The sequence below is a fragment of the Mobula hypostoma genome, chromosome 9 (genome assembly GCF_963921235.1).
Source record: "Mobula hypostoma chromosome 9, sMobHyp1.1, whole genome shotgun sequence".
NCBI classification, from domain to species: domain Eukaryota; kingdom Metazoa; phylum Chordata; class Chondrichthyes; order Myliobatiformes; family Myliobatidae; genus Mobula; species Mobula hypostoma.
In genome coordinates, this window is record NC_086105.1 from 109749603 (window position 1) to 109774889 (window position 25287).

At 39.5% G+C, this 25287-nt stretch overlaps 1 protein-coding gene across 1 annotated transcript in view; it reads left to right on the top strand.

Moving 5' to 3' along the window:
- LOC134351940 (heparan sulfate glucosamine 3-O-sulfotransferase 3B1-like) overlaps positions 1-23269 on the top strand; it is a 207988-nt gene extending 184719 nt beyond the window's left edge. The window contains exon 2 of the mRNA XM_063058878.1: positions 20373-23269. Within this exon, the coding sequence (XP_062914948.1) occupies positions 20373-20991 (619 nt within the window). The 3' untranslated portion in view covers positions 20992-23269. The remainder of the gene's footprint in view (positions 1-20372) is intronic.
- The last annotated feature ends 2018 nt before the right edge of the window (positions 23270-25287 follow it).

The window sequence follows — 25287 nt, forward strand, 5'->3', positions numbered from 1 at the left end:
ATAGCAACACATATCAAAGTTGCTGCTGAACGCAGCAGGCTAGGCAGCATCTGTAGGAAGAGGCACAATCGACGTTTTGAGCCAAGACCCTTCGTCAGGTCTCGGCCCGAAACATCGACTGTGCCTCTTCCTACAGATGCTGCCTGGCCTGCTGCGTTCACCAGCAACTTTGATGTGTGTTGCTTGAAATTCCGGCATCTGCAGAATTCCTCGTGTTTGCAGATGACTAATGCTTGCTCAAAATTGTTCATCAACAGTGTCCTGCCCAATTAAGCAGCATAGTATCCTAAATATGTAAAGGAAATCCCGGCTATTTTACCAATTTAGTTTTTTTAAGAGTTGTCCCAAATAAACAGCTGCCCCAGTTAACCAATGGCCCAATTAACTGAAATTCACTGTATATCTACTTTTTAAGCACGGATGCAATTAAAAGCTCTGAAACATCTTTTTGTCCTTTTTCCTACACAGCATAATTAACCCATATTTGGACAAGTGTCACTCAGCAAACAATGACAATTTCTTTTCAGCATTTAGTGATTTCTTTGGTCAATAAATGAAAATACTCTCTGTCTACATCATCACAAAGTAAGCCAAAATAATTAGAAACTTGGTTTTGAAATGTGTAGAAATACTGTTAGCCTTTTTAAGTTTTAGCCCTCAGGATGGTAGTGCCACTGATTTATATTTACAGAGAAATAATGTGTGTGCAGCAATAGCTGTGCTAAGTTCTCTGATTGTGATTGTGCTGTACAACCTTTTAAGGATTAAATCCCAGTAGCAGTGAAGAGCTGCCACCAATGGTGACAGAGACAAGCTGTGATCGCCCAGCATGATCTGTCATTAAATGGTGACCCCAGTGGTCGGCTACATAAGCACAACCAGACAACGCTGTTGGCATTGGTGAAGTGGAACATGCAGACACAAATCACACACAGTACTGAATGCTATCACCTACAAAAGCTGCTCCAGTCTTTACCTCTGAATTGATCACCATCTGATCAGTTAATGTTTACAAAATATAAACTCAGAAAACCTATTGGAGCCAAACATTTTAAACCCTTTCCAAATTAGTAATTATTTCCATTGTCCATTCTATTTGTTTTACTTGAATTTTGTGTTTTATCAAGACTTGAGTGTTGGGAAATAACATATTCTGACTTTTGAGGCAGAAGGAAGTAGTTTATACTGTGAATTGAAAACAAAGTAACACTCCATCTGGTCTATGTCAACAATCGACACAACCCAAGGTCAGAAAACACTCATCCCATTTACATCAACAGGATATTTGCATCACCCATGCTGGCAGCCTTAAATCAGATTGCTAATTTATTGTGTATTGGTGTGGAATGGCACACTGTTTTGTGCTACCCATTAAGAACCTGGGTGAAATGCACTAAATTGTGTTCAGCCATTGGGAACAGGATAGTTTTTATCTCAAAACCAGCTTTCCACCCAGGTTCTGCTTGATTTGTGCCCACTTATTTGTCATATATATTAAAAATTTGGATGAGACTGTAGTTGACATGTTTACTGAGTTTGCAGATGATACCAGAATTGATGGTGTAGTGGACAGTGAAGAGGGCTGTCAGGGATTGCAGTAGGATCCAGATCAATTAGGTAAGTGGGCAAGAACCACCAGACATGAAAATTAACTCAAGCAAGTGTGAGGTTACTCATTTTGGCAAGTTGAACCAGAGCAGAATATTGTGGACATGGAATGGCAAATCTCAGGTGAGTATTTAGAACAAAGAACCCTAGGGGTACATCATCATCATCATTATGAGCCATGTCGTATGACGAGGGCAATCATGGTCTCATGACCATAATTGTTCTTGGCAAGTTTTTCTACAGAAGTGGTTTGCCATTGCCTTCTTCTGAGCAATGTCTTTACAAGACAGGTGACCCCAGCCATTATCAATACACCTCACCGATTGTCCCCTTTGCATCAGTGGACGCTTAACCAGGACTTGTGAAATACACCAGCTGCTCATACGACCATCCACCATCTACTCCTATGAATTCATGTGACCCTGAACGGGGGAGCTAAGCAGGTGCTACACCTTGCCCAAGGGTGACCTGCAGGCTAACAGAGGGAAGGAATGCCTTACATCTCCTTTAGTAGAGACATAAGGGGTACATAGTACTCTAAAAATGGTAACATGGTTAGCCTCAGCAATGAAGAAGGCGTATGGAATGACTGCCTTCATTGGTCAGGGCACTGAATACAAGAGATGGTATGTTATGTTACATCTGTACAAGATGCTGGTGAAACTACACAGTATCCTGTGCAATTCTTGTTGCCATGCTATTGAAAGGATAGAATTACACTATAGAGGTATTACACTTCAGAGGGGAAGGATTGAAAGTGGACCTGAGGGGCAGTGTTTTCACACAGAGGGTGGCTGGTATATGGAACAAGCTGCCAGTAGAAGTGGTAGTGACAGATAAAATTACAACATTTAAAAGTCATTTGGGCAGGTTTATGGACAGGTAATACTTAGAGGGATATAAGCCAAGTCATGCAAATGGGGTCGACTCAGTGAAGCATCTTGATTGTCATGATGTGTTGGACAAAAGAGCTAGATTCCCTGCTGTGTAACTCAGTGTGCCTACTTTAGAACATTAAACTAATGCAAGTGTTTCAATACATGCCTTATACTGACTTATTTCACCAGGGAAGGTAATTTGGAAGTTCTGTGAATGGATATTGTATTTCTAGGACTCCAAGAAAATTGACTCTTTAGTCCCTGGAGATCCCAGGATAATCATAGAGGGTTAGATCTGTCTAAACCTATCTGCATATACAGTAGTCTTTTTGCTTACATCTCAGCTCTTCCCCCATCTCTGTTGTAAAAACTGTAAGCCTTCTACTCTTCCCCTAATTCTGAGGAAGGACCTGAATTGTTGACTGGTTTCTCTTTCCACAAGCACTGCTTGTGTTTTGAATTCAAATATGCATGCTGAATAGTTTCCCCTAGCCATAAAGTTATTATGACACAAGAAGAGGTGAATGGGCCCAATAAAGTACACATTGGCACTTAGCAGAGCAACCACTAAGTCTAATTTCCCCCACTCTTTCCCCATAATCATGCATGTTTTTTTTTGTCTTGACTGCCTATCCAGGTGTCCTTTGAAGGACTCAATTAACTCTGACCTCACAAGTGATAAGTTCCAAATCATAACACTTTCTCCAAAGAAAAATGTTTTCCGCACATTTTTTTCTTGGTCTGTCACTTAAATATTTTTGTTCACTGATAAGAATAAAAATTCCATGTTTACACTATCTCAACCAGATATGACCTCGTACATTTCTATCAAATCCACCCTTCATTACTTTTGTTGCTATGTCTCTCATCCTGTTATGGGTGTTTTTTTTTCCCCTACACACTCCCAAGGACCCATGCATCCTTCCTGAACATAGTGACCAGAATTGGATGCAACAATTCAGTTGTGGCCTTATCATGGTTTTATTAAGATTGAATATGATCTCCGTATTTCTGTGCTGCAATAGTGTACTTTTATTTATGAAATCAGAATCCCATATGATTCGTAAACCATCCATTAACATGATTGGCCCACTTTTTTAAAGCTTTGTGCTTATAGTCACCCAGATCTAAATGATAACCAAACAATTATTCCTTGTTTTGGTAGAAATAATTTGGATAATTCTTTATGATTATGTCTTTGTGACATTGTTTTCAGTTTGTGGGAAATCACACCTTTACACCATCAGAACAATGCCACTTTGTCTAGTGCCCCTCTTCATTCTTTCTGAAAGTTATCTTGATTGAGATGCTTCTGTCAACAATACCACCATGTCTAGAGATGGAGCTGATTGAGCCTTTGAAATTCTCCACTACATCCAGGCAATTGAGCTGCAATGTTGATTATTATTCTAGGTAGGTCTGTTGCTCTGTTATAGCTTAGGATGTATAGGAAATTAATTAATTAAATTGTGATGCACAGAAGATATATTCAAAACTCTAAACTCTTAAGAGTTAACTCTCAACTGTTAATTCAACTCTTAATTGCGAATATGTTGCAAACATAAGCAATGTTCAGATTGTTATCTATGGTAATCCACTGCAAAATGTATCACATCAGAACCAATTTCCTCTCTTGAGGAATAGTTTCCAGAGCAGTTCCTTGATTGGTTATTCCCTCAATTGAAACAAAGCATATCACATTCAATTCTCTGATTGGTCGTCCATTCCATTTCCTCATTGTGTTGTGCTCTAATGCCCAGCCAAAGATCAGCTTCAAAGCATTCAATCCTGCTCTGGTAGTATTACTTTGGTTCATATTTGGATTAAAACTTTGAATCCGTCTTCTGCTTGTGGGACATATCAATCATAGAATTCAAGAAACAGAAACCAAAAGATAGCTTATAAAAAGTTCACATTAACTAATGTGGTTGTGTACATAATTCAATGTCCATTGTTTTATTTTCAGTTTGCACACAGGAAACTGCTTTGAATTACATGCACCAAATGGGAATGAGTACACATTATAAATGTAGTGCATCAGCAAGGAAATAGGCCTATTCCCTGCATGCATCATGCTTACTGCAATGGAAATTATTTTTCACTGTGACCAATTCATTTGTTTCGTACTTTTCCCTTTCCTTATCTGGCACCGGTTCCACCTTTTCCTCAGAGTCTCCACCGTTCATACAATGGAGAATGTCAATTGTGGCAGTTATCTAACAAATTAGAGGGAGTCTCCTTCTTTTTCTTGTTTTACGGCGATTGGCGCCCAGCTTAATGGTACTTTTTAGAGGGAGTCAGAGGGGAAATAATCAGTATAATCAATAATTTGATTCCATCACAAATACTTGTATAAAACAACACAGGAGGGGCCATTCAGCCCATTAAGTTTCATTGGACCTATCTCTTCTCTCTTATTTACTAGTACTCCTGTGAGTGTAGATTCTCAAAGTAAGTGCCTAATGGAATCTTTAGTGCTCATTTGATTTAGGAACCAACATAACCACCTTCCAAAAAAAGCAACGTTATACAGCTCAATTTCTTTTCAAAGTGGCAATATGCTGGTTTTCATTTTGTATTAAGCATGGATGTAGAATCTACAGCTGATGTCTTGTACTTCTATTAGAATACAGTTCTGTTAATGGAAAATTTAGTGGTTTTGGGCAAAAATTTCTTTCAGGATGTAAATAGAATACTACACTCCAGATTTCCTTCTCTAACCGTACATTTTTCCCAGCTTTAAAATAACCCACCTGTGGCACTTTTCTAAACAGCTTTGTATGTGGATAGGTGTGAAATTCTGTTGGATAACTTGTCACTGGAGTGTGCTGGGCCGTGTTGTTACATTAAAGGCCGACATAAATAAAACCTGTTGTTGCTAAAGATCCAGTCAAGCCAGCTCCACATATCTGCCAAGTCCTTAGATATGCTTTGCAAATTGCTTTGAAATACATCAGGGTATAAAATAGGTGGTACTACTATAGCCAAGTGGAGCCCAAACAAGGTGTGGGTTCTCATACCAAATTAGCAGTACATTTCAAATTTTAATGTGATATGTTGATGTTATAAGGTTCTGTAAAGGAATCAGTAGGTATAAAATTGTTTTTTTAAAGTGCTTCAAATGATACTGGAAAAATATTTTGTCTGCCACTTCTGAAAATTTAGTCATGATTTAAGCATACTCATTGAGCTAGACAGAATTTCAGAGCGCCCATGTGTGATTATAAATTGCTTCATTGTATGTATGGGCCACATAAAGGGGGAGTATAGGTGATTTAGACAGGAGAAAATCTTTAAAAAATCAGTAGGGATACATTCAGGGTTTCACAAGCAGATTGTGGATATATTGCATAACTCAGTATTGCAATAAATCATTTTCACTAAGGGAATCCATGATACGCTTGCTGTGTTGTGCTACATTTACTAACCTCAGTCCAAGTATCATCTTTGGAGTTATGATTCATCTCAGAACTTTTCCTATTCTTTCCTTTCTCATTAGCACTGCTGAAAAGCTGTACGTTCAGTGGTCATTTTATCAGCTACCTCCTGTACCTAATAAAGGGGCCACCGAGTGAATACTCGCGTTTTTCTGCTGCTGTAGCCCATCCACTTCAAGGTTTGATGCGTTGTGCATTCAGAGGTGCTCTTCTGCACACCACTGTTGTAATACAGGATTATTTGAGCTCCTGACACCTTCCTGTCATCTTGAACAAGTCTGACCATTCTCTCTGACCTCTCTCATTAACAAGGCATTTTCACCCACAGAACTGCCACTCACTAGTTTAGTTTTTTTTTGTTTTTGCACCATTCTCTGTAAACTCTAGGGACTATTGTATGTGGAAATCCCAGAAGATAAGCAGTTATTCAAACCATCCAGTCTGGCAGCAACAATCATTCCACAGACAAAGTCACTTAGGTCACATTTCTTCCCTTTTCTGATGTTTAGTCTGAACAACAACTGAACCTCGTGACCATGTCTGCATGCTCTTATCCATTGAGTTCCTGCCACGTGATTGGCTGACTACATATTTACATGAACAAACAGTTGAACCTAATGAGGTGGCTGCTGAGTGCATATGTAAATGTCAGGGTTAGCAAAGCAGAATCAGATTCAGTCACAGAGCCTTTCAAGTACTTGCCAGGATTCCATACTTAGGCCTGTATGTGAAGGAATGTCGATGAAGCATTAGAGAATACTTGAAACTACATTCAGTGCTACTAGAAGTTGAAGGGTGGGAGTGCAGGAAGTGGGATGGGAAGAAATTACTTAATGCAATAAATCAGTGGAACTAGTATAGTCTTATACTTAACCAGGTTATAAAGATGAGGGGGAAAATGATGCAAAGTTATTTGTTCATGTAAATATTGGCCCTTTCAGTTGAAGATCTTTCCAACTGTCTAGTTTTATATTACAATTCCAGTGGTTAATAGGAAGATAACTGTATTTCCTATGCCAGGATATCAGAATGAAATCCAGGTGAAGAGAAAGTGTAGCTGAAGGAAGTAAGCTCAGCGTGCACACAAAGCCCATGCATTGCTGGCTACTGTGCAAAACAGTCATTAGTGCGCAAACCAATTTTAAGGGCTCAATTTTGCCTGAGGTGGAATGAGTGATATGATCACAGATCGTTAAATTTCATCTTTTGCAAAGTGCAAATAGCTTTCAATGTCTTGTTTCAAAATCAAAAGATGCCCTGTGTTACCATGAAGGTGGTCCAGGTAAACCCTTTCTTCCACATTTGTAGTCTTGATATAATTTATTTCAATAGCAAAAAGCTAAGATGATGAGAAAGTCCAGATTAGCAATGACTAAAGTATTTGAATTTGATGGGCTTCTTTAAGAATGAGTTGTGTGGTTCACTTATATACTCTGAGATTTGCAATAACTCACTGCCACTCCCAACTGTGTGAGTGTAATTGGTTTTCCAATTTGGTGTGATGCATCCTATCTTCCTTAATATAATTTGATGAAGCATCCAATTGATAGCAATAAAATGTGACTGCTGAAATCTCAAAAGATCCCTGACTTGCAAATATTAGTCCTTGATATATTTATTGTTATTACACTGCACTGAATGGGAAAATGATGCCTCTTCTTTATTCCGCCTGGTTCACTGCAGTGTCTGGTGAATGTGCTCTCACAGTATTGCATGGTAGATGAATATAGTCCCAATGATGATGGAGAAACCGTGAAATATTTCCAAGTCAGGATAGTTTACAATTAGATAGGGATTCTGTACACTGTACACTGTATCATCATTTGTAAATTGCCTTGGGCTCAGTGTGCAAAAACAAAATCTTGCAAGCCAGTTTCCCATTTGGAATCTGTCAGACCAAATTTATCTTAATCAGCGCACAGTCTATTAATGGTCACTAATTTCAGTTGTTATTTGGAGCCACAGATCACATAAAGACGTGAGATGCTGAGTCACGGAACGCTGTTCTTTTCTGCAAGCTTAGGATTACCTGATTTGAGATGCATTTATTCTCAAGTGCAATGTCACCTCTGTGGCCAGCACAAAGGACTTTCAAGAAGACATCATTGGGCTACTTTTGCTCCACCGGGTGCTCTATGGACACCAGTTACATGGTGGGGAGAACAAACAGGAGCAGAAGGAGCGATTGTTATAGCCTACCCAGTACGGATCTCCATCTGAAATAAGGTGTGAGTGAGAACCATGTTGGAGTGACCATGTAACGTTCAGAATCATTTTCCAGGGATTCTGGTGGGGTTGGACAAGTACTGTGGAATAAATTGGGCAACAGGAGTTGCAAAGGCTCCCCCTGTGAACAGGGAACCTGTGGAGAGTCATCCAGCCATTTCCTCCAAACTTGAAAAGCAGTAGAAATTTTCACAGTCCTAGTGCAAGAACAGGGTGGTGAGGTGGAGATATGTCTCTACCAAAGGAGGTGTAAGATGCTCCTTCCATCTGCTAGCCTGTAGGTCACCCTGGGGCAAGGTGTAGCATCTGCTTAGCCCCTTGATAATGGTCACATGACGCCATGGGAGCAGGTGGTGGACGGTTGTAAGAACACCTGGCACATACTGACAAGTCCTGTTGATGTGACCACTAATGTCAGGCAAAGTTCAAGTTCAAAAGTTCAAAGTAATTTTATTATTGGAGTACATACATTCCACCACATACAAGCCTAAGAATCTTTTTCTCCAGGCATATTTAGCAAATCTGTGGAACAGCAACTGTAAAAAGGATCAATGAACAACAAACAGTGCAAAGCAAATATAAATAAATAGCAATAAATAACAAACATGAAATATCAAGATAAAGACTCCTTAAAGTGAGACCATCGGTTGTAAGAACACCAGAAGTAGAATGAGTGTAGTTATCCTCTTTTGTTCAAGAGCCTGATGGTTGAAGGATAGTAACTGTTCTCGAACCTGGTGGCGCAAGTCCTGAGACATTTGTACTTTCTACCTGATGGCAGCAGCATGACCTGAGTGGTGAGGATCTTTGATGATGGATGCTGCTTTTCTCCGGCAACGTTTCCTGTAGATGTGCTCAATGGTTGGGAGCTTTTGTACTGTGTTGTAGTGGGCTGAATCCACTACCTTTTGTAGGATTTTCCGCTGAAGAGGCATTGGTGTTCCCATACCAGGCCATAATGCAGCCAGTCAGCACACTTGCCACCACACTTTCCATTAACCTCTATAAAAGTTTGCCAAGGTTTTAATGACTTGCAAAATCTCCACAGGCTCCTGAGGAAGTAGAGATGCTGTCATGCTTTCTTCACAATTATACTCACATGATGGGTCGAGAACAGGTCCTCTGAGATAGTGACCCCCAGGAATTTAAAGTTACTGACCCTCTCCACCTCTGATCCTCCGATGATTTCTGCTTCATGGATCTCTGGTTTCCCTGTACCGAAGGCTACAATCGGTTCCTTGGTCTTGTTGACACTGAGTGAGAGGTTGTTGTTACTACACCACTCAGCCAAATTTCCATTCTCCCTCCCGTTTGCTGATTCATCACCACCTTTGATACAGCCCACAACAGTGGTGTCATCAGTAAATTTGTATATGATGTTGGAGCTGTACTTCGCCACACAGTCAGAGGTGTAAAGACTATAAATGAAGAGCATTGATATTGGCTGAGGTCACCCACCTTGTCAGGACACCGCCAAGAAGAAGGCAATGGCAAACCATTTCTGCAGAAAAATTTTCCAAGAACATGGTCGCCTACATCATATGACAGATAATGAACGAATGGGTGCATATAGTAATATAATTCATATCATTATTACTTTACTTCATATTCTAAATCGACTGGAAATAATAGGAAAATAATTCCAATGCAGCTGTGACAGTCTGTGAAGTTGTTCACAGTGTGCAAAGTCCCTGAGTTGCCCCTGTTTGAGTGTCTCAAAGTTCAGGTTGCGCTGCTTATACACGGGCACTCAGTCTGGAAGGTTCATGAGGAGGATCTGCTGGTGGGCCTGCTCCCGGGCCTGGCCACGTTGGCCATTCGCGGGTCTAGGTGGTGGAGTGTCGAGGCTTGTGCCAGGGCCAACTGCCTGCCCCTCTTCCGAGGATATGTTCGTGCCCGGCTGTCCTTGGAGAGGGAGCATGTGGTCACAATGGGTACAGTGGGGGATTTCCGTGAGCGGTGGTCCCCCCAGGGAATGAACTGTTTTATAGACCATAGTAATTATATTTCAATTTGAATTTATTCACCGTCTTGTAAATACTTAATGTTTGTACTTTGTGTATTTGTTGTGCAAATAAACTTTTATAGCTTTGTAATTAAAAAGCCCCTCTGGTGCACTATGAATTTGGATAGTTGGTCCTATGTTCTTTGTACTATACACCTTGTCTGTCTTTTTCATCAAACTTTTAAAAGTTATTCTACACTTAGCCTCCCTGTTCTTTTCCCTTTAAGTCTTTGTTTATGTGCTAAACATAAACTGCCAGTCCCAAATTGGATCCCTTCCATAAAATTACAAATGGTCACAGCAAGGTGATTTGCATGATTCTTGATATACCAATAATTCAGTGGAGTTCCTATACTTTTACCAAAGAGATTTCCAGAATCTTTTCCTCTGTTCTTCTGATAACACTTTGCCGTGCAAAAATTCAGAATAAAGTATCTCTTTTCCTTTAGAGCCTACATATCCACAACATTAGGGATGATAGCCAGAAACAGGATATTGTGTTGATAATAGTTCGATTATTACATTGTTAATGTATTTTACAGCCACAGTGTTGGTGTTATCTCTACTGTGTTTTGAAGGTCCTGCTACAGGGTAGTCCATAATCTCAGCATCTTTCAGGAGGGCAGGTTTGCTGCTTCCTGCTGGACCATTTGTTTTGTTACAGGTGTGAGTCACAAACCGTGTGTTCAACCACCAGTTATATAGTTGTTGTAGCCAAGAGAATATTATGAAAGAACATAATTAAAAACTGGGATTGAAGTAGAGCTTCCACAGGTGGCGGTTACTGATCTGAACCAGGCTATTAGGATTTTTGTAGAGTTTTTCTTTAGCTATGAGTATTCTCTCTAGTTTCAATCTTGCAAGAGTCTGCACATTGCAATTGAGCATGAAAGAGTGACAATGAAATGACTTAACAGTTGTAGTTGGTCAAAAGACACTGCACAGACAGAAGCTGCTTTAATAAGTGGTTTGCCTCCGCATTATCCCATAAAGGAATGATCCTAACAGAAGTTAGTTCCTCTCCTTGTCAAAGTAAATAGTGTTTACATCAGTGTATAAAGAATGTACGGGTTTTTGACTCATCTGGGCAAGTGTTTATGCTCTGCACGGGTCTTCTCCTTCGTGCTCACCTGGTTTTCCATAACATGTAGCTGCTGTTGTTGAGGGTGATTCGACAGTGACAGAAGAAGGAAACAACGAGGTTCTAAAAGCAGAAATTCCTTGGAAAGGCACAGGTGGAATCAGTGGATGAACATGGACTTCTCAGCAGAACAACTGTACTAGACTGAGGAAGGGAAGTAGTACGACACCTAGTGCTGGGGATTGGCACGCCACCCCACAGTGTGGAAGAACAAAGCAACACACACAAAATTCTGGAGGAACTCAGCAGGCCAGGCAGCATCTATGGAAAAGAGGACAGTCGACGTTTCAGGCCGAGCATTTTTGGCAGGACTGGGGGAAAAATGCTGAGGAGGAAATTTAAAAGATGGGGGGAGGGGAGAGAAAAATACAAGGTGATGGGTGAAACCCTAAGGGGGAGGGATGAAGTAAAGAGCTGGGAAGTTGATTGGTGAAAGAGATATAGGGCTGGAGAAGGGGGAGTCTGATCGAAGAGGACAGAAGGCCATGGAAGAAAGAAAAGGGGGGAAAGAGCACCGGAGGGAGGTGATGGGTGAGCAAGGAGATAAGGTGAGTGAGGGAAAAGGGGATGGAGAATGGTGAAGTAGATGGGCCATTACTGGAAGTTCAAGAAATTGATGTTCATGCCATCAGGTTGGAGGCTACGCAGATGGAATATACGGTATTGTTCCTCCAACCTGCGTGTGGCATCACCACAACTGTGGAGGAGGCCATGGAGAGACATTTCAGAATGGGAGTGGAAGAACAAAGACTTGTTTCCCCACAGTAGGCTCCTAGATTCCATATGGGCCCTTATTAAGGGAAATTGGTTGATGCCAGAAAGTAGCACCAAAGTAACAGATAACCAATGATCTCACTGGATCACAGAAAGGTAATAGCCTACTCCTTCTATTTCCTCTAGCAATCAAGGATGAGTTAGGTTATTCTTCCAAGACAGTGTCCTTGGTTGACATTAGGTCTCAAGTCACGGGCTGGACTGCTCTCAATAACAAAACTAAACCAGGAAATATAAGTGATAACGTGACATGAGTGGAAACTGTATTGACATGAGGTTATTCCTAGCAAAGATTTTAATAATGGGTGACTCAAGACAGGAGGCAATGGTAGTCTGCTGATGGAAGACCAGCTGACAGTGCAACATTCTATCAAATTTAACTACCATGTTGAATTTCACTGCTGTTGAGAGAGATTCTATTGCTCAGGTGATTAGTCAGATAAAGAGAGGTGTAACAATAACCTATCCCTCAACATCAGCAAGACGAAGGAATTGGTTGTTGACTTCAGAAGGAGTAGCGGACCGCACGACCCAATTTACGTTGGTGGTGCACAAGTGGAACAGGTCAAAAGCTTTAAGTTCCTCGGGGTCAATATCACAAATGACCTGACTTGGTCCAACCAATCAGAGTCCACTGCTAAGAAGGCCCACCAGTGCCTTTACTTCCTGAGAAAACTAAAGAAATTTGGCCTTTCCCGAAAACCCTAACTAATTTTTATAGATGCACAGCAGAAAGCATTCTTCTAGGGTGCATCACAATCTGGTATGGAAGTTGTCCTGTCCAAGACCAGAAGAAGCTGCAGAAGGTCGTGAACATGGCGCAGCACATCACACAAACCAATCTTCCGTCCTTGGACTCACTTTACACCACATGCTGTTGGAGCAGTGCTGCCAGGATAATCAAGGACACAACCCACCCAGCCAACACACTTTTCATCCCTCTTCCCTCTGGGAGAAGGCTCAGGAGCTTGAAGACTCATATGGCCAGATTTGGGAACAGCTTCTTTCCAACTGTGATAAGACTGCTGAACGGATCCTGACCCGGATCTGGGCCGTATCCTCCAAATATCCGGACCTGCCTCTCGGTTTTTTTGCACTACCTTACTTTCCATTTTTCTATTTTCTATTTATGATTTATAATTTAAATTTTTAATATTTACTATCGATTTGTAATCCAGGGAGTGGGAAGCACAGAATCAAATATCACTGTGATGATTGTATGTTCTAGTATCAATTGTTTGGTAACTATTAAGTAAAGTAAAGTTTACTGGAGCAAAAAAATAAATGTCTTAACATTCTCTTACTGAATACAGTTTGCCATCTTGATTCACCTCAGTTATCAACTATACAGTCAATCCTTCTGATACCCTCCATCCTGTCTCCACTGATCTTCTGAAGGAAACTTTTGCCCCAATGCCACCACTACCCCCAGACCTCAGCATCTAAACTTCCTTTAGATCTTCCCATCTTTCAGCTTCAACCAGATCTTCCTATCCCTAAGCTTCAACCATCAATTTGTTATCTGCGTCCAATCCTCCAACTTCTCTGGATCTTTGTACCCCTCTGCCCAACTGACCTCTGACAATATGTATTTAGAATTAGTGTAAATTGTGCAAGCAGGGAAAGAGACTGAAGCTGAGAAGTGGGAAAGTGCAAAGCTATTTGCCCAAGTGCATAAGGTGCTGAGTATGTGAGCATGTGAGGAGCATGGTATGCAATAATTTGAGAGAACTGAAAAGATATAAAGGGATATAAGAATCAAAGACGTTTGGTACCTTAAAGTGAAATAAGAGTTCTTCTCAAATGCAGATTATTAATAATACCTTTTTGAAAATGCAGAAATATATGTATTTCCCAGTAGAAGAAAGGCATTAACCAACTCAGGGAAGTTGTTACTTAAAATTATTTGCTAGCTTTTTCTAATTTACCTCACGTGAAATTACTGTGATTGGAAGCAATAGATGAAAATGTTTTTGTACATGATCTACTGTAAGTATAGTAAACAAAACAGAATATGGAAAGCCTCTGGGAGCTGATGTTGTCCATTAACCTCTTATTTTATGGACCAGTGCGATGACAGTAGGAAGGATTTATGAATGCAGGCAAATGAAATTTCCCTGCAAGGTTCTTCACAATTCACATTCTTCCTACATCTGATGTTGGCACATATGTAACTGATTGTGATAAGTCTGTGGCTGATCAACCCAAATCACAGTAGGAAATACAAAGCAAAGAATCGTGAAGCATTAAGGTCATGTGTAAGGGGTTGTGGATGGGGGGAGGCAGTGTTGTGGGGAGGATATGATGGAACAGTAAACATGAGATGGATTGAAGGCACAGAGTTGATATTGCAGAAGAAAAATGAACTATGAGTGAATGTTTCCATTTAATGATTTTCTGACTGAAATATGTGCTGAGTGGCTCACAGAATCATGTATTGCTCAATAACCATGATGACTTCCCTTGTTTTTCCCATGCTTTCTCACTATAATTTAATTAGGATCTATAAGTGTTTGAGAAGGGGTTAGTTTTCAATGAAAATTAAGTATGGTGCAATCCTATTATCACATCTTCACATACAACACCAAGAATGAAGTCACCTCACAGGTTTCATTCCCATGTGGGTTCTATCCCCTCAGAGCAAAAATTACGTAGATCAGACCACTTTGCACTGAAATCAGAACGAAGGGAAGCAGTTACTTCCTGCGATGAACATTGGTACAATGCTGATAATCTTTTTGTGCTTATGGAAGGAAAGTGATGAGCCCTTGAAGATTGATTACTCTGATTGGAAAATAATACAGTGGTACTCGGTCTGAAAATATGCATCACTGGTAGAAATGGATAATTTAAAAGTAATAATTGAATTTCATTGTTGTAAGGTCAATTAAGAACAAAGAGGAAGCAACAAAGAGCAAGATTGGATTGGTGGATTTGAGGCTAATGTTCATTCTATTGTATGAATGGAGCTGAAGTGGGACAACTGCAGATTTGGTTCAATTCCCTCATAGAATTATTGAAGGATTCACATCTTTTTTATGGTAAATTCAGCATATATGTTATTTCTGTAGAGACTGCAGTATTATGGTGCTTCAGTAAAATGGCTGTTTCTTAAGGCATTTTGTGGATATAGAATATTAGCTCATTATCTATATTAAATATCACAACTGCACAATCCATTTTCCACCTAATATCCATAAAAACTGTCCAAAAGGTGGGTAAATCATGGCTTTTTGTTTACCTACAACCTGGGCAAACAAACCATTTATAGCTGTCCCATTGTTTTCCCCACTGGGGCCAGCGAACACGGTGAATGCAAAGTGATGCCATTTGGTCTGATACTCGAGTGGGAGTAGGGCACCATGTGATGCACTGATCCATCAATTTGTTTTTTCACTTATGAAGCAGAATATTCTTAGTTTTGCAAACTCTAAGTAATATGGCAATTGCAAGAGAAAAGGTTCAGTGATTAAACCTCACCGAAGAAATTAGACATTTTCCTCTCAGAACTGCGTAAGACTCCATTGTACTTGTTCAGTCATGTTAGAACTGCACAGAGAATATTTCCCCTTCCCTCAGCTTACCTGATACATGCACAAAAAAAAGACAAAACCTTGCCACTCTACCCTAGACACCTGCAGTACACATGGGAGTTGCTATTGTTTCAACCCAGGGCCAGTTTTGTAGACCTCTTTCCTCACTATTAAAAGGAAAATAGTATGCAGATGTCTAAGTCTAGATGCCGAGTTTCAACACAAAACATCATCTATTTCTTTCTCACCACAGTTGCTGCTCAGCTCACAGTTGATGCTCTAGATTCCAATATCTGGAGTCCTTTGCGTCTACACACGAATCTCTAAGCATTGCTTCATACTAGCTGTGATTTTAGAATCAACTGACTGAAACAGATGGTACACTTACTTTGATTCAGCAGCTTGTCAGTTGTTAAGTAATTGTATTATTGTGGTAGACACAGCTTCAAATGGCCAACTCTATAGTATTTTAAATAAATGCCTTAACTTTTATATATCACTTTAAAAGGGCAATTAAAGTTGTAAAAATCAAAACTGAATTACATTCTACCTGTGACATGTGCCAGTGAGGGTAAGAATAGGATGATTTGGCAGATGAGTGTGTGGCTGATGGAGTGATGCAGCAGCCAGGGTTTCAGATTTCTGGATCATTGGGATCTCTTCTGGTGAAATTATGATCTATACAAAAGGAATGAGTTACACCTGAAACCAAGAGGGGACCAATATCCTCATGGGCATGTTTGCTAGAGCTTTTAGGGAGGGTTTAAACTAATTTAGTGGGGAGATGGGAACCGGAATTATAGGCCTGAGGATGGGCCAGTTGGTATACAAGTAGAGGCACTGTGAGGAAGGCCAGGCAGATAGATGGTAGGGCAAAATTACAGTCAGTGGGATGAGTTGAGGTGTTACATGGGGGCAAAATTGAAAAGGCTGATAAATACAGGACCGAAGATGTATTTGAATGCACGCAGAATACAGAACAAGACAGATGATCTTGTCATGCAGTTAACAGTTTAACAGGTAGAATATTAAGGGCATCACTGAGTTGTGGCTGAAAGAAGATCCTAGTTAGGAGCTTAACATCCAAGAATACACATTGTATTGAAAGGACAGGCAGGTAGGTGGAAGAGGTTGGATGACTCTGTTGGCAAAAAAAAATCAAATCCTTAGAAAGAGGTGACATAGAATCAGAAGAGAGGGAGAAACTAACATCAGATGTATCAGTATTACATTGCGATCAAGGGAACTACAGAGGCATGAGAGAGGAGCTGGCCAGAATTGACTGGAAAGGTACACTAGCTGGAATGATGGCAGAGCAGTGATGGCTGGAGTTTCTGGGGCAATTTGGAAGGTACAGGATATATACATCCCAAAATGAAGCATTCTAAAGGGAGGACGAGGCAACCATGGCTGACAAGGGAAATCAAAGGAAAAGAGAGAGCATATAATATAGCAAAAATCAGTGGGAAAGTAGAGGATTGGGAAGCTTTTAAACCAATAGAAGGTAACAAAAAAAAACCCATAAGGAGAGAAAAGATGAAATATCAAAGTGAGCTAGTCAATAATATAAAAGAGGATACCAATTTTTTTTCAGATATATGAAGAGTAAAAGAGTGAGAGTGGATGTCATACTGCTAAAAAATGACACTAGAGGAATAGTAATTGGGGACAAAGAAATGGTGGACGAACTTAATTATTTTGTGTCAGTCTTCACTGTGGAAGACAATAGCAGTATAGAGAGTGTTAGGTGGCAGAAGTGAGTGTAGTTGTGAAACTAAGGAGAAGGTGCTTGGGAAGCTGAAAGGTCTGAAGGTAAGTAAGTCACCTGGACTACACGGAATTCTGAAAAAGGTAGCTGAAGAGATTGTGGAGGCATTAGTAATGATCTTTCAAGAATCACTAGATTCTGGAATGATTCCAGAAAACTGGAAAATTGCAAATGTCGCTCTAGTCTTTAAAAAGGGAAGGAGACAGAAGAAGGGAATTATAGGCCAGCTAGCCTGACTTCAATGGTTGGGAAGATATTGGAGTCCATTGCTAAGGATGAGGTTTCAAGGTACTTTAGGACACATGATAAAATAGTCAGGATTATTTCCTTGGGAGATCTTGCCTGACAAATCTGTTGGAGTTCTTTGAGGAAATAACAGGAAATGTAGACAAAGGAAAGTCAGTAGGTGTTGTTTACTTGGATTTTCAGAAAGCCTTTGACAAGGTGCTGCAAATGAGGCTGCTTAACAAGATAAGAGATCATAGTATTGCAGGAAAAATACCAGCATGGATAGAAGATTGGGTGATTGACAGGAGGCAAAGAGTGGGAATAAAGGGCCCTTTTTCTAGTTGGCTGCCAGTGACTGGTGGTGCTCCTCAGGGGTCGGTGTTAGGACCTCTTTTTTTCACGTGATATGTCAATGACTTTGATGACAGAATTGATGGCTTTGTGGCCAACTTTGCAAATGATATGAAGATAGGTGGAGAGGCTGGTAGTGTTGAAGAAGCAGGGAGTCTGAAGAAGGACTTAGACAGATTGGGAGAATGGCCAAGGAAGTGGCAGATGGAAAATAGTGTAGGGAAATGTGTGGTCATGCACTATGGTAAAAGAAATAAAGACATAGACTACTTTGTAAATGGAGAGAAAATTCAAATATCTGAGTTGCAAAATGACTTGGGAGTGCTTGTGCAGAATTCCCTAAAGGTTAACTTGCAGGTTGAGTCAGTGGTAAGGAAGGAAAATACAAGAGGACTAGATATAAGAGCAAGGATGTAATGCTGAGGCTTTATAGGACAATGGAAGACTGCATTTCATGAGCAGATTTGGGCCCCTTATCTATGAAAAGATGTTCTGGCATTGGAGAATGTCTAGAAGAGGTTCACAGGAATGATTCAGAAATGAAAAGGTTAACATGTGAGGAGCATTTGATGGCTCTAGGCACTACTCATTAGAGTTTAGAAAAATGAGGTGTGGGGGATCTCATTGAAACTTATTGAAAGGCCTGGATAGAGTGGGCGTGGGGGAGATGTTTCCTATAGTGGGTCAGCCTTGGACTAGAGGACATAGTCTCTGAATAGAGGGACGCCATTTAGAACAGAAATGAGGAAGCATTTCTTTATCCAGAGGGTAGTGAATCTATGGAATTTGTCGCCACAAGCAGCTGTGGTGCCCAATCATTAAGTAAAGTGGAGATTGATAGTTTCTTGATTAATCAGGACATCAAAGGTTTTGGGGAGAAAGTAGGAGGGACAATAAATCCGCCCTGAAGGGATGACAGTGCAGACTCAATGGGCCCAATGGCCTCATTCTGCTCCTATGTCTTGTGGTTTTTAAAAAGAGTTCTGCATTCAAACATCTCTTTCAAAGAAATTAAAACTAAAATAGTAGACTTAGATGAACCTTAATCAATATTAATCAATTACTGCAAAGTCCAACTTCCCAGCAATGAAACAAAAAAGAATGTTACAAATATTGTGAGCCAAAGGGCCAGTATTGTGCTATAGGTTTTCTATGTTTCTAAATATCCTGCAGGGAACTAATTGGCTTGAAATGTCCATAAAATGTTTTCCTGGGAAATAACATTTTACAGTCAGGGGCACCTAACAAAAGACGCTGAATGTGATGGAAACTGTTGCAGAGTAGAAGCACACCAGCCTCCTTGTTCCTTGAGTGCCAGTCTTGACTGTGTGGCAACTCACCCGACACTGACTGCCACTCCAAGATTTGAGCACCTAATCTACTGTAGGTTGGCAGTTTCGCTCAGTTGCTGAGAGAGTGTTGGAATAAAAAAAATCTTCAGGATGAGACTTTAAACTAAGACTCCTAATTTCGTGGGTGTATGTATATTTGTTTATTTATTTAGTGATGCCACATTCCACAGGGAGGAAGCACAGAGACTCCTCACAGAATGGCGCCAACATTGAACACTGACCCAATGACCACATGAAGAAGCAGAGTGCACTGCCTTTGTCAATATTACCCTCAATGAATAGAATTGAAAAAGATTATTTCAATAGATTCTGGCAACATGGGTTACTGCATTTCCTTAGTTTCAAGAATAATTAATTCAAATACTCCATTGGATGACGTCAGGGTTTTGAAAGGGCATGGCTTCCATTCATATCCAGCTTCAACGTCTGGCTGCGATAAGATGGAAGTACTGATCTCTCCCTCTCTCTCACTCACGTTCTCTGTGTTACCTTCTCTCTTTCTCTTTCCCCCATATCTTGGAGATCCACAATGACCTCAGTCCAGTTTTCTTCTTATCTATACCTGTGTGTGCACTTAATAAAACCATTTTGCTCATTTGTGAAAGGATCAGATTTGATGATGGGGGATAAAGAGCACCGTTTACCAAGCTTTGCTCTGTCGTCTGTTTGTTAAATTGAACTTCTCAAAGCTACTTCGTTTCTTCCCCCCTTTACAGGAAACGACTTAAGGATTTGAAGGCTTGTCGAATAATGATGCAGCTGGAGTTATGAACAAAGTTAGGCTCTTTTATCTGTATCTATAGCTAACTTGTGGTTGTGAGTTCACTATTGAACAATGGAGACTTCAGAAATAGTTGAAGAGTCCCAAAACTCTGGCCAGTCTTTCTGGCAGCAGGAGAAGTCCAGGGCCTGAGGGAAGGAACATATTGTCAAGAATATAAATTAGTGTTATATCTCCAATCTTCTGTTCTTTTGACAGAGCACAAGCTATTGATGTAAATAAGAGTTGACATTTTGCACTGCTTTTCCGAATTACTTAATTTTAATTAGGTTTATTTCTTTGTTTCATAGGAACCTGATGCCTCGGACACTGGAAGGGCAGATCACCATGGAGAAAACCCCTAGTTATTTTGTTACTAAAGAAGCCCCGAAGCGGATCTTCTCCATGTCAAAAGATACTAAACTGATTGTGGTGGTCAGAAACCCTGCAACCAGGGCGATCTCAGATTACACTCAAACCCTCTCCAAGAATCCAGCCGTTCCAAGCTTTCAGATGCTGACCTTTAAAAACATTAGCACGGGCCTCATTGACACATCCTGGAGTGCAATCCGCATTGGCATTTACGCCAAGCATCTGGAAAACTGGCTTCAGTATTTTCCCCTTTCCAAGATTCTCTTTGTGAGTGGGGAGCGGCTCGTTAGTGATCCGGCTGGTGAGATGGGCCGTGTGCAGGATTTTTTGGGACTTAAGAGAGTCATTACTGATAAGCATTTCTATTTTAATGAGACCAAGGGCTTTCCTTGCCTGAAGAAACCTGAAGGCAGCAGCCGGCCTCGTTGCCTTGGTAAGTCGAAGGGAAGGACTCATCCTAAAATAGATATGGGTGTGCTTCTTCGGCTTAAAGAGTTCTACAGGCCATTTAATCTGAAGTTCTACCAGATGACAGGCCATGACTTTGGATGGGAGTAAAATGCGTCCACCAAGCACAAAAAAACTGATAATTAATTGCATATAAAGAAACGGGGTTTGTTCATTTTAATCTTTTCTGAGCACTCTGTTTCTTGTAAACTTGCCTCAATTTTGCTAGCATTCACTAAACCTTTTACAGATCATTTTTATGCAGAACAATATAAAAGAAGAATGCAAAAATGTCAAACAGCAAATCAAGAAATAATTGTCATAAAAATTATAAGTGCTACTTTCATACTTGAATGACATTAAAAATTAACTGCAAGATCATAGCACTCAGAAATGCCCAGTATTAGGGGTAATCATTGGTGGCTGCAAAATTAGAAATAAATGTTATTGCTAAGCTTTTCTTCGCACCATTCTGAATCTGTTCTTAGCAGCTGTTGTGTGTCCAAGGCTAGTGAAACTTATTTTGAAGCTAAATACTGGTCCCAAAAAAATGAAGGCAAACTGAATCTTAATCACAAAATTAGCCTGATCAACTGCAGAAGTATATATCATGAATCTGATCTGGGTTCACTGTTTGCTTGGAATTTCAAAAACTCTGTCCCTTTGCCTATTTCAGGATTAATCTATCTATTTAGTTCAGATGATTGTCTTGTTGTTTTACATCCTCTAGACCTAAATGTGACTTGCATCAATACCATTTTCAAAAAATGTTATCTTGTCTAGAAAGAAGTACTTTTAATATAGCAAACAATGAATATATAAACAAAATTTACACAATGTGCCAGGAAGAAAATTAATTCACTTTTTCAGGTTTGGATTCTTGGGAAACATTCTGTGTGTAGCCCTTGAAGATCTCTTCACTTGCTATAGTATGAAGTGGACAAAAATATTGCCCAAAATTTGACTAAATTATCTTTATAGAACCTTAGATTGAAAAATAAAATCACACCTGATTCAAATTGACCCAAATCCATAACTAACTGAATAACTTATTCGTTAAATGAAAAAAATATTGTAATTTCTTACATTTGTACCTGGTGTACAAAATGAAACATGTAGTGCATGTGATTATAGCTTTTTGGAATTGATTGGCACACAGTCAGTTACCATCCATTGATGTCTGTTTGTCAATGAAAGGAATAATAATACTATTGAATGCTCTGAAAAACTGAATGAAGTTTGGGCATGTTAACCCAAATTTAATTTGGCGTCTTTGGCTTTTTCCTTATTTCTCTCCCGAGCATATGTATGAACAATGTAGTGAGAAATTTGTTATCTGTGCCTGTAGCCTGCAAGCTACTAAACTGGTTTCCCTCTTACTAGCTGAAAGAAAGTAATTCTACATACTATATATGATGAAACTATGCTAAAGTACAGAATAAACCATAATTCAGTGAAAATGAGCAAAAATATACAAAGAACTAACCCCTTGTCATTTGTTTTATACATGAGTTTGTCTTTGAAAGTGCTGAAAATGTTATAACTTAATATTATCACCATAAAGGGAATGAAAATAATGTTCTATTTTCCAAGACATTGCTGCACCTCTACAGCCTAACACCAATTTACTCTGGTGATGAGTGCATCACTGTTATGGAACCAACAGGAAGTTCTAAAGAAGAGTGATTTCATTTAACGTCAACCTTTTCTTCCTGATGATTCTTATCTCCTGCTTGGACATCATTCTGTGGAGCAAAAATGCATAGAAGGCCAATCTGTGTCCTGTTAAAGAATCAGATTACACCTCCACCTCCACTACTCGGATAAGAGCGAAAGTTCTGTATTCACAAATGGATCATCATCAGAAGTGAAGAAGGCATCTTCCTGATATCAAATGCAACCATTTAAAAATGGCTGCTTTGTCGTTAGCAAGTTGAGTAAATCGCATAATAAGAGCCTCGCAAATCATGACTTGGTACAAAGTGCCACAAGCAAACTATAATTATTTTGAGAAACACATTTAAAGATGGAAAGTTCATCCATCCATGTTTCATTTTGTTAACGAAAAGAGGCAATCCTGAAAATTTTGACTCTTCCTTCTGGATTCCATACTTTAAGCTGTTATTTTACATTGATATTGTTTAATGTTGTATTCATAATGTATAGTTAAGAGTAACTAATATAATTTCTTTCAACTAAAGTCATGTATGTTTTGCACCCTGCTTACTACTTACATTTTTGTGGAATTGCATTACTTTGGTACAGTTCACTTAACACTGAAACAGTATATGGTAATTATTTCTGATGGATATAATTAACTGAAATCAATGTTCTCCATTATATATAAAGAAATTATTATTTTAAGTAATATGTCATCATTTAAACTCTATATTCAGTGAGAAATTATCCTTATTTCTATAAACAAAACATATTTTCTATCATTTGGTTTCTAAAGTGATAATTCCTCAAAAGAGAATGTTTTAATTTTTTGCTTTCAGAAAACACATTCATTTATAAACAAGATTTCTCTGTCAAACACAGATCATGGATTTCTCCACTTTAGGAAGCTCATAAAAATTGTATTTTTATTATTTCTAGATTGAGAGCAATGTTTAACTGATGCAGACTTACATTTTGAAAATTGATATATTGTGATGTTCTTCCACTTAAGTTACATTTGTGTTCCAGCTCCTTCCTTCATTCAGTGTGTTGGTTACTGTCCCAGTCGAAGACTGGAAGTTAGAAACTGCATAGTTCACAAATACAGAAGTGAATTCCACTGGATTATATTTCATATCTCAGCAGGGTTCTTCACAAAATATGTAGTAATTTTACAAATAAGGTAGTTTATCATGGGCGCCATTGTGCGTAACGGCTAGCCTACTGCAGCTCAGAGCATTAGAGTTCAGAGTTCAATCCCAGCATCCTCTGTAAGCAGTCTCTGTACGTCCTCTCGTTGGAATGTCTGGGTTTTCCACGGGGGTTTCGGCTTCCTCCCACAGTCCAAAGACGAACTGGGTAGGTTAGTTGGTCATTGTAAATTGCCCCATGATTGGGTTAGGGATAAATCGGGCTGGTCAGATTTTGCCAGGTGGCGTAGCTCGAAGGGCCAGAGAAGTGTATTCCGTGCAGTATCTCTAAATAAAAATAACATAAGTTAAACAAGCTTAGATCTTGATCAAAGCAAAACAGAAAGAAAACTTCTAAAACAACTGGTTGAGAATGGATAAAATTGCTGGAAACTTTATCCCACATGATTTTACACTGAAGTGGTTCTAGTAAAATCCATTTAAAGTTAGAAGAGATTAAATACAGTCTTAAAGCACAGCATGCAACTTACACCCATTCGGAATTACACTACAGAACATTGTTAGTAAACACTTGCACTAAGATTAACCTACGCATCACTATTTCTGGAACAGCCTATGGTGATTATAGTATCCCTCGTGAGCAAGGATAAAACCTACAGTGACTTCTCTGCTGATGATCATGCAATGTTTTTCTATTCTCTCTAAAGCACATTTGATAGTCCTCAAGAGGCATGTTTTAAAAGCAATTGACTGATTTTTGTTTTGAAATATGTGAGAGCCTAACCAAATAATTCATTACCTTTACAATACATGCATTCAAAGTGGCCATTTGACGGCAATGTGCGAACTAATTCCTTAGTATTGCTGGAAGTTTAAATTTGCAATTTACATATCAAAAATATAGACCCAAGGCCATTGCTATGAATGTACTGTTTTAAATTGAACTATCAGCCATTCACAGCAGAAGATCACTAATAGAATCAATTTGGCTTTATCAGTGTCTCAGAGTTTGAAACTGAGTGCACTACAGAAAGCACAACTGATCCCAATTTTCAATTATCTAACCCACTGCAGAATAAACTTGACACCAAAAGCTGTTCTAAAGTCCAGTAGTGGGAAAACCCTAAACTGAGGCTGATCTAATGTTTTAAACAGATTTCCACAAAGAAGTCACATCTTGCCTCCAGAAAGCAAATTTTATAATATTGAATGAGTAATTTTCATTTTTCATTTTGATGGTCGGCACAACATTGTGGGCTGAAGGGCCTGTACTGTGCTGTACTATTCTATGTTCTATCTTAAAATGTTATCTAAAATTGTTTAATGGAATATTTTGTTAAGTCAGCATCCTGAACTCACTTTAAGGTTGGATCACAACAAGTGAAGGACTGATTTCCCTGATCCTTTCCTATATGGAATGTTTGATTTTCTGAGAGTAAAACTCACAAAAGAGAATCACATGAACATTTTAGTCAAATTTTCATCTCTTCTATATTGTCTCAGGATTTCCTGGAGTCATAGCTTGGACCAGGAGCAGCCCTGGTCTCATACTAATACATCATTATGGCTCTGCATCCATGCCTGGATTTCTATTTAC